Source organism: Nannobrachium achirus (assembly GCF_963921795.1).
Source record: "Nannobrachium achirus genome assembly, chromosome: 19".
NCBI classification, from domain to species: domain Eukaryota; kingdom Metazoa; phylum Chordata; class Actinopteri; order Myctophiformes; family Myctophidae; genus Nannobrachium; species Nannobrachium achirus.
In genome coordinates this window covers 58,704,550-58,714,425 of record NC_137826.1, presented here as the reverse complement: position 1 = coordinate 58,714,425, position 9,876 = coordinate 58,704,550, and the positions used below count along the sequence as shown (strand labels likewise).

The following is a 9,876-nucleotide window of genomic DNA, read 5'->3' as shown; positions in this document are numbered from 1 at the left end:
TTCACTAAGGAAGTTTTTGTTTTAGCAAAATTCATAGAGAAGGCATGGCAGTTGCGTTGGAGAACATTGTATCCGTAAATAATGGCATGGACAATCATTACGTTTTTCTTTTGCATTTTCTTTTTTGTGTGTGGTTTATCTTGGTGTATGTATGTACTATGTTTGTGAGTGTCTTGTAAGCCCGTACGGGCTGGGCATCGTTTGGTGCAGGACACTTTAATAAAAACCTCTATCTATCTATCTATCTATGAACCCCAGCATCCCTATTCTGGGAGGAAGGTTCACCAAAAATAACCGATCTAGTTAGATCTGCTATGGAGAGTTGTAAATCAGTGCAAATCAGGTCTGTTTTACTAAGCATAGCCATAGAGGGTCTAATTGGTTAAACTGGTACAGTAAGTGATATTGATGAATTCCAGATATTATTCATCACAGTATCCTGCGTCACCCCTGGCCCTGGACTGTCATCATGTACCGGCACCCTTTGAGAAACCCTGCTGTAGGTGTAGAGACAGGCTTCTGGACCAGAAGGTTCTCAAAGTGGGTTCCGTGGCACCCTAGGGTGCCCTGATGCTAGTCCAGGGGTGTCTTAGAAAGCTTTGATAATATTTGGAATTCATCAATATCACTTTAGTATAACCACTTATATATACAGGCTATAGTAAAACAGAGTTACACTGTGTAAAGTGCAGCCCGGGGGCCAAATGCGGCCTAGGGACAAATTTGATACGTTCCTAAATTACTAAATTGTTCCTAAATTGTATTATAAACGGCCCACCAGCACCGTCAAACAAGAATATTCTGAAGGGAGAAAGTTATTTGTGTTTTGTTCAGAGCCCACACCTGACAAAAGAACGATGATATTAAATATCGACGATGATAATCTTTTAGATGTGATAATATGTGACTTTCTTACGGTCCGACTGAAAGTACATTATGTCAGGAGACAATAGTCGGGGCTTGGGTGTTTTAATATTTTCTAATGTGGTTCAGACACCCCTGAGGTCCTGACCTGTTCTAGACCAGTGGTTCCCAAACCTTGTTTGAAAATAATGTTTTGAAATAATAGTATTAATTAAAAACTAATTGTAGGAAACCTACTAATTGTAGTAGCGGCGCAGTTAAGGAGAACGATACTTCAGTTCTGGAAAGAAGCACCAAAATTTTACAGAGTGTACCTCTTGGGTCATTCTTTAGAAAAATCACATTAGACACTTAATTTTCAAAATGGCTGCCAGTTTTAAAGATGGCCGCCTTTTCGGATATGTTTTACAGGACGCCAGCCAGTTAATATCGAATTTTCACAATATTAAAGTTGTTTTGTAGGTTTTAAAACATCCTGAGTTCATTTATTACACTTTTAAAGCAGCCAGAATAACCTTTCTGACTTTTGGTTGGGGTCTTTCCTCACCTGGGACCCCCCAGACAGACCCCTGAGCCTATTTCAGTAATCGCTCTGCTCCTGCTCCAGAACAATGTTAAATTAGATCTGAAATATGCTCTGAAATAAAAAATGACTAGTAGCAAATAACAGAGGTCTTCCACGGGGGGTCCGGGACCCCTGGGGGGATCCTCAGAGCTACTACAGGGGGCCTGCCAAATCTCTTTATTTTTTTTTGAAACTTCGAATGTTTTTATGTATCCTAGTTTTATGTATTGTACTTTGATGGTTTATTAGTATTCTCAGTATTATTTATAATGTTTTTTTGTGTTAAACAGTTATGGTTGACAGCTGTTACTGCAGGGATTGCAATAATGAAGGTATTGCAACTTTTCACTTTGGGCGCAGAACAACATTTCCATTTATTGCACTGCACTCACACTGACCACACACACACACACACACACACACACACACACACACACACACACACACACACACACACACACACACACACACACACACACACACACACACACACCTCTTTGTTATTGTCACCCCAAAACCCTCACCTTATTAGAGCCCATGGTCAATTACGCCCAAAGAGATTCACTACAATACAGTAATTTCAGACATGCAGGATATATTCGTCTTCATCATCATCATCTTCAATGTCCAACCTAATAGTGTTGACACAGTCTCCACCATAGCATAGAGTGAAAGGCAGGTTATTTAAGCAGCTGCACCGTCCCTTACAACCTGCTTTGCAGACACATTTGATGAGCTCAAGTACTGCCTTTGGAGCAGGGAGAGCAAGAAACCTGACTGGAATATACCCTCCACTCTCTGAATTCCATCTATTTTCTTCGATTGGTGGAAGCACAGGGTATGGTATGGTCAGGTATGATTTATCCTGCATTGTGACAGAGTTGGCGCGGAGGTAATGTGGTAGCAGTGCAGCACGAGTTGGATGTAGCATCTCACCCTCCAAGTTCTTTGACAGAAATAGTTCCCATCTGAGTAATCCCAGGGTTGTTGGACCTTTTGAACTGTAAACATGGCATGCAAAATGTTCCGACTGCAATGTTGATGGAAGCTCACCATTTATAAGCTCAGGAGGAATGGCCAATGACCTTGCCAAGGTCCTTGAAGCGGTTAATGGCTTGGTCATCATCATCATCATCATCAAGTAGGCATTGACCCATGTCTTTTTGGTGATTCCAACAAATGTTCATCCCCAGTCAGCACCTGAAAAACTATGTACGCAAAGGAACCCTTGACATTTGTAACATCCAATAACTTGAACTCACTTGAATATATAAATTTCCTTTTTTTGTACCGGAGGCAAGGACTTGATAAGGAATCGGGGTATCAGCCTCTTCATGTGTTTGCACTTCCTCAAAATCATGTCCCTTGATGAAGGTATCCTATTATGATGCCTACTTTGTCATACCTGACAAATTGCCCTGAGCTTCCATCAATTGAAAAAAAAAATAGATGGAATTCAGAGAGTGGAGGGTATGTCCAGTCAGGTTTCTTGCCCTCCCTGCTGCAAAGGCAGTACTTGAGCTCATCAAATGTGGCTGCAAAGCAGGTTACAAGGGACGGTGCAGCTGCTCAAACAATAACCTGCCTTGCACTCTCCTCCCTGCAAATGCTATAGTGGAAACTGTCAACACTATTAGGGAGCCAAGGGAGGACATGTATAGTAGTGAATTTCTTTGGGTACAATTGACCGTGAGCTCTTTAAGAGGATAGGGTGCGGGTTTTGGGGTGACGATAACAAAGAGGTGTGTGTGTGTTGTGTTGTCAGTGTGAGTGCAGCGCAATAAATGGACATGTTAGACTGCGCGCCCAAAGTGAGAAGTTGCAATACCTTAATTATTGCAATCCCTGCAGTAACACCTGTGAACTGTCTAACACAAAAATGTAATAAATAATACTGAGAATACTAATAAAAACAGTTAAAAAAAAGAAAAGAACTTCCCCATCAAGATTCGGCAGGCCCCCTGTAGTAACTCTGAGGACCCCCTAGGGGTCCCGGACCCCCTGTGGAAGACCCCTGGGTATTTGCTACTACTCATTTTTGCTTTCAGAGCCCAGTTACAACAACTTTAATGCTTCAGTTATGATCTAATTTAACATTGCTCTGGAGCAGGAGCAATGCGATTACTGAGATAGGCTCAGGGGTCTGTTTGGGGGGTCCCAGGTGAGGAAAGACCCCAACCAAAAGTCAGAAAGGTTATTCTGGCTGCTTTAAAAGTGTAATAAATGAACTCAGGATGTTTTAAAACCTACAAAACAACTCTAATATTATGAAAATCGGACATTAACTGGCTGGCGTACTGTTCAGAGGCAGCCATCTTGGAAACATGGCAGCCATTTTGATTTTTCAGTGTCTAATGTGTTTTATCATAGGAGCAACCCCTAAGGCATACATGTCAAACACAAGGCCCGCGGGCCAGATCCGGCCCGCGAATGAATTTTCTATGGCCCCCGGAATGATATTTAATTACTATTAGATCCGGCCCGCGCAGGCTGCAGCCGCGCGCAAACGGTGTTTTGCATGCACCAGCGTAACACTACATTCCCCACAGTGCACTGTGAGTACAATGCACTGCGAGCGAGTGCTTCTGGCGCGCAGTGATAGCCTGCGGCGCGAACACACTGCAGCGCAGCAGAGCAAGCCCCGGGCCTCGGCTTTATTATTCATCAGCAGTCTGAGCTGCCCCTCTCCCCAAAAATGGCTAAACGAAAGGTGGATGCTGAGCACAGGGAGTTTCAAGCCAGGTGGGAGGCAGAGTACATGTTCACGGAGGTAAAAGGCAAACCTGTGTGTCTTCTGTGTGGAGAAAGCGTGGCTGTAATGAAAGAATATAATCTAAGAAGGCACCATGAAACGTCTAAGAAACACACAGACATAGACAAATACAAGAAAATGGACACGGAACAAAGGCTACAGAAGGCAGAAGAATTAAAAAAACACCTTAAGTCCCAGCAGGCTCTGTACACAAAAGCCAAATCAGAAAGCGAGTCTGCTGTCAAGGCTAGTTTTATTGTGTCACAAGAAGTCGCAAAATCAGCCCGGCCATTTACAGAGGGAGAGTTTATAAAAAACTGTATGGTTAAAGTTTGTGACGCTGTGTGCCCAGACAAAAGGCAACTATTTTTAAACGTGAGCCTGAGCAGAAACACTGTTGCTGAACGTGTTGACCAGCTTTCCACCAATCTAAAACAACAGCTTGTGGGAAAGGGAAAAGATTTCATCGCATTTTCCCTTGCTGTGGATGAGAGCACCGACACATCTGACATTGCCCAGCTGTCAATTTTCATCCGCGGAGTGGACTCCAGCCTGTGTGTAACAGAGGAGTTTTTGGGATTACGTTCAATGCATGGCACAACTACAGGACAAGACTTGTATGAAGAGGTATCCAGATGTGTAAACGACATGGGGCTGTCGTGGGATAAACTTGTGGGACTGACAACAGACGGCGCACCCGCTATGTGCGGGCACAGGAGTGGACTGGTGGCGAGGATCCGTGTGAGGATGCGGGAGGAAAACGTCACAGGTGAGCTGACAGCTTATCACTGCATCATACACCAGGAGTCATTGTGTGGCAAAGCCTTGAAAATGGATGATATAATGAGCAGCATAACGCAAGCAGTTAACTTCATTAGAGCCAGAGGTTTAAATCACCGCCAGTTCAAGGCATTTCTGGACGAGTTAGATTCAGAGTATGGTGACTTGCCCTATCACACAGAGGTGCGATGGCTAAGCCGGGGAAAGGTGCTGGAAAGATGTTTCGAGCTGCGTGAGGAGATCTGTCTGTTCATGGAAAGCAAAGGGAAAGACACTACAGAGCTCCGAGATGAAAAGTTCCTGTGTGAAATGGCGTTTCTGTGCGACATCACAAGCCATCTTAATGCAATGAACCTGCAGCTGCAGGGACGGGGGCGCATCATCTCTGACATGTACAGTACAGTGAAGGCGTTTAAAACCAAGCTGAGTCTGTGGGAGACGCAGATGCGGAAAGAAAACTTGAGCCACTTTCCGAGCTGCCAGACCATGAAAGAGAAGGTCTCTACCGCTGTGTTCCCGAGTGCACAGTTTGCTGATAAACTCAGCATACTTGCCGCCGATTTCAGACGCAGATTTGCCGACTTTGAAGCCCAAAAAAGCAGGTTTGAACTGCTCAGCAATCCCTTTGCAGTTGACGTGGAAAGCGCCCCACCAAACCTACAAATGGAGTTGATTGAGCTCCAGTGTAATGACACACTGAAGGAAAAATATGAAAAAGTGGGCGCTGCTGCATTCGCACGTTTCCTCCCCGACACAATGCCCCAGCTGCGCATCCAAGTTGCTCAGACGCTCTGTATGTTTGGCAGCACATACCTGTGTGAACAGCTGTTCTCTGTGATGAAGCTAAACAAAACATCACATAGGAGTCGTCTTACTGATGAACACCTCCACTCAATCCTGAGGATTTCCTCAGCTCAGAGCCTGACCCCAAACATTGATGAACTTGTACAGAAGATGAGACGCCACCAAGTATCAAGCGCAGCCTCAGGTTCAGACAAGTGAACAGGGACCGTGCAGAGAATTTTAGAGAGGCAGGGGCTGACATTTCTAAAGGGGCCTTTTGATGGACAATTCTCTTGATTGTAGCCTTCAGTTTTGGAATATATTGGCATTTATTTTACCACAGTAAAAAAAAAAGCATTCATGGTCTGAAGAGGGCACTTTTTACAGACGATAAAATGTCTATGTGTGCACGTGCCTGCAAGTGAGCATCACAGATCATTAACATATTTTCAGTTTTTAATTCAGTTTATTTTTTGCATTTGTTTACACAGGAGGTGATTTTTCTTTGAAGGAAAGTTTTTTTGTTTGTGTGCCTTTGTAAAGAATACAAGTGATTTGATTTACTTTCTTATTTTACTATTTGAAAGCAGTGATTGGTGAGGATCATAGAGCAGCACAATAATGCATTTTCAGTTAATAATGCATGCTATTTCATTTCAATTTTTTTTGCTGTTTGCCTGTTGAAAAATGTTTTCCCTTGAAATGACTGACAGAGCCATAAGAAACAATTGCTTTATTAATTGAATGTACAGGACATGTGATCTTTCTTTGAAGGAAGTTATTATTCTTTTGTCTGCATGTGTGCCTGTTTGAAAGCAGTGATTGGTGAGGATCAGAGCAGCACAATAATACATTTTCATGCAATTTAATTTCTACGTTTATCTTGCTATTAAGGAACATATTTAATTTTTGAAGGAAATTTACTTTTTTGCTGTTTGCCTGTCGAAAAATGTTTTCACTTGAAATTACAGACAGTGCCATGAGAAAATATTGATTTACTCATGTAATGCTTGATTAATGTTACACTGCATTCAATATACATTGGGTCCAGGTTCAATAGGCAATGTGAAATAATTTCAATATGTTTTGAATAAACATCGAACCAGTCCGGCCCTCCACTTGTAGCAATTTTAGTTATTTGGCCCTCTGTGTATTTGAGTTCGACATCCCTGCCCTAAGGAGTACTTGTGAAAAGTTTTAGGTTTCTTTCCACTTCTGAAGTATTTTAGTGCAAAAATGCATTTATCTGCCCCGCTATAGGAAACCATAACAATGTGTCTGCGACCCACAAGTGGGTCTGTTTCTGTTTGGGAAACACTGATCTACACTTTATTTTACTCTAGGTGTTCGGACAGGCTTCTGGACTTTGGTGTAAAGACTTGTTTGGTCTGGACCAGAACCAGAACCAGCGGTAGAACCTGCAGGACCAGAATGCATCTGGGCTTCGGCGTAAAGACTTGTTGGGTCTGGACCAGAACTAGAACCAGCGACAGCAGAACCAGAAGGCATCTGGACTTTGGAGTAGACAGTGTAACAGCCTGCTCCAGAACTAGGAGGACCACAAGGCTTCTGGACTAAGTGGTAGATGCCGTCGGACCCAGGGCCGGCTCCGGGGGGGACCTGGGAAACAGCGCCAACGTGTGGTGAGGTCTGGTTGTGGTTACGTCTGGTCACAGGCCTGGTCAGGGGGATTTCGTCGTACTGAAACACAGACAGAGAACAATATTAATGTAGGTAATGTGTTGATATTGATAATTTGATTTCATTATATCATTACATTTACTCATTTTCACAATTTCTGCCTCTAATATTTGACAATGGCCAATGTTTAATTTGTCATTTTAGAGGTATTAAAAAGTCCTTAAGTTCTCACTTTAGAAATGTGCAGATACCCCTATATCGTCTGGAATATCGTCATTTTAGGGGCGTGGCCACTTGGCCTTTGGTGTTTGAGGGCACAAAGGTCAAATGCCAGGGCAGGAAGGCCATCACATAAAACTAGATTTTAGTCCATTGAAATAATTAATTGAATTTAAGGGTTAAGGATGATTTAAAATAGTACGTTAGACAGACTATTATATTTCTGTCAGCCATTCGCTTCCATAGACTATAAATAAATAATGGTATTTAAAATCTGATCCATGCTCAGCCCTGCGCCAATCAAAGATTCTGGATTGGTTTAAAAAGAGACTCAACAAAATACATTGGTGTCTTAGACACCAATGTACACGCCGTGTCTACAAGAAAGAGACAGGAGAGCTGGAACATTAAAGGAGTAGTTCACCCCTCAAAATGACTTTTTTTCTATTGATTACTCACAGCATGGAGACTTGAGTTCAATAATATTTTTTTGTATTTGTCGCATTCCTAAGACAAAAAATAAATATTATAGTAAATTTACGGTCCCCACTTATTTTCAATCTATCTTCATATATTTGGTCCTAATGTCCATTATAAGATGGCACCATTTCTGTCTACTCTGTGTGTCAGAGGAGGGCTGAGGACAGCTCCAAAAACTGCCCAGAAGTGACATCATCGGTTGGCAGATTGGTTAATTTCAAACAAAATGACAAAATGTTTTAATATCCTTCTTTAAATGTGTGAAATATTGTGTTTGTGTGTGCGTGCGTGCGTATGTACATATGCATGTGTGTGTGCGTGTGTGTGTGTGTGTGTGTGTGTGTGTGTGTGTGTGTGTGTGTGTGTGTGTGTGTGTGTAATAACATGTACAGTATGAATGTTAATGGGACCCCAATGTAAACAAGCCACGGTGCTTACCTTGCATCTGAACTGTTAAGCCCTTTACACACAGGACAGTTGCGTTTTTTTCGTTTGCTGCATGAATAAAACTCATTGGATTTGGTGTGCAAGGCTGTGCGGAATCGGCGCTGCGGATCCCAAAAGGAGTCATAAAAGGTTTTTTTACCGCATGCGACAAGACGCACAAATCGAACTGGGTTCGATCGAGAAAAGAACGCACTGCCGCAGCCACTTGTCGCACGGCAATTGTGCATGAGGTCGTAGAGAATCATTGTTTTCTTTAAAAAAAAGAAGTTGTCCGCTTTATCCGTGCGGATAAACGCACCTGTGTGCAAAGGGCTTTACTGTCCTGTGCTTTTAATAATTATGCAAACTGCTAATAAAGTATTTAATCAATCAATCAATCAATCAATCAATCAATCAATCAATCAAAATAGCATGTATGTTCATATCAGTGTTAATAACATGCATGTGAATAGAAGACAGTCATAGTTCCACTGACCACAGTGAGGTTGGTGTTCCCAGGCGGGGTCAGAGGTGAAAGGTCACTGCTAGGGTCAGGGTCACGTTTGAGGTGACGTCGAGATGAACAATAAAAACCTACAAACACACAACACAAAGATGAATTAATAATTAATAATAATTAAAATGAAAACTCCTCTGTGGTCCACTGCATTTACTGTTCATCTATGTCTTCAAATGTCTCAGATAAGCTGTCCAAAATGTTATTTGCAGATGATACAAGCGTCCTCTACTCCCATAAAGATCCTGACACCATTATAAAGGTCTTAAACGAAGAACTTGGTAAGCTTTCCATTTGGTTTCAGTGTAACAAATTATCACTCAACATTAAAAAAAACGAATTTCATGTGTTTTGGCCTTAAACCTAATATTTTTAACAAAACATCGAAAATATATGTTGATAACATCCCTATAACCAATGTGTGTTCCACACGATTTCTTGGCGTTATGATTGATGAATCATTATCCTGGAAATCTCATATTATGGCTATATCCACTAAAATGGCTAAAAGTATTGGTATACTACGTAAAACCCGTCATCTGAGGTAGCCACTATGTTATATTATTCTATGATTTATCCGTATATTAATTATTGTAATATAGTTTGGGCTAGTACTCATCAGACCAAACTTGAACCTATATACCGTCTCCAGAAACGAGCTCTTAGAACAATAAGTTGTGTGCATCCAAGACATTCATCTCAGCCTTTGTTTATACGATTAGGTGTCCTCAGTGTTTTTCAAGTCAACCATCTTCAGATTGCTCTATTTGTTCATGGCTCATTGGGGAAAACCCTTCCCTTATTTTTTCATAATTTTTTTGGACGTAATTCTCAGGTCCATAATTACCC

General features: G+C 41.9%; 1 protein-coding gene across 1 annotated transcript; it reads left to right on the top strand.

Moving 5' to 3' along the window:
• Window positions 1-4,124: 4,124 nt before the first annotated feature.
• Window positions 4,125-5,963, top strand: LOC308304963 (general transcription factor II-I repeat domain-containing protein 2; the record flags this gene model as incomplete). Its single annotated transcript, XM_080749586.1, has 1 exon — window positions 4,125-5,963. One exon carries the CDS (start codon window positions 4,125-4,127, stop codon window positions 5,961-5,963), a length of 1,839 nt encoding a protein of 612 aa, XP_080605712.1.
• Window positions 5,964-9,876: the final 3,913 nt, after the last annotated feature.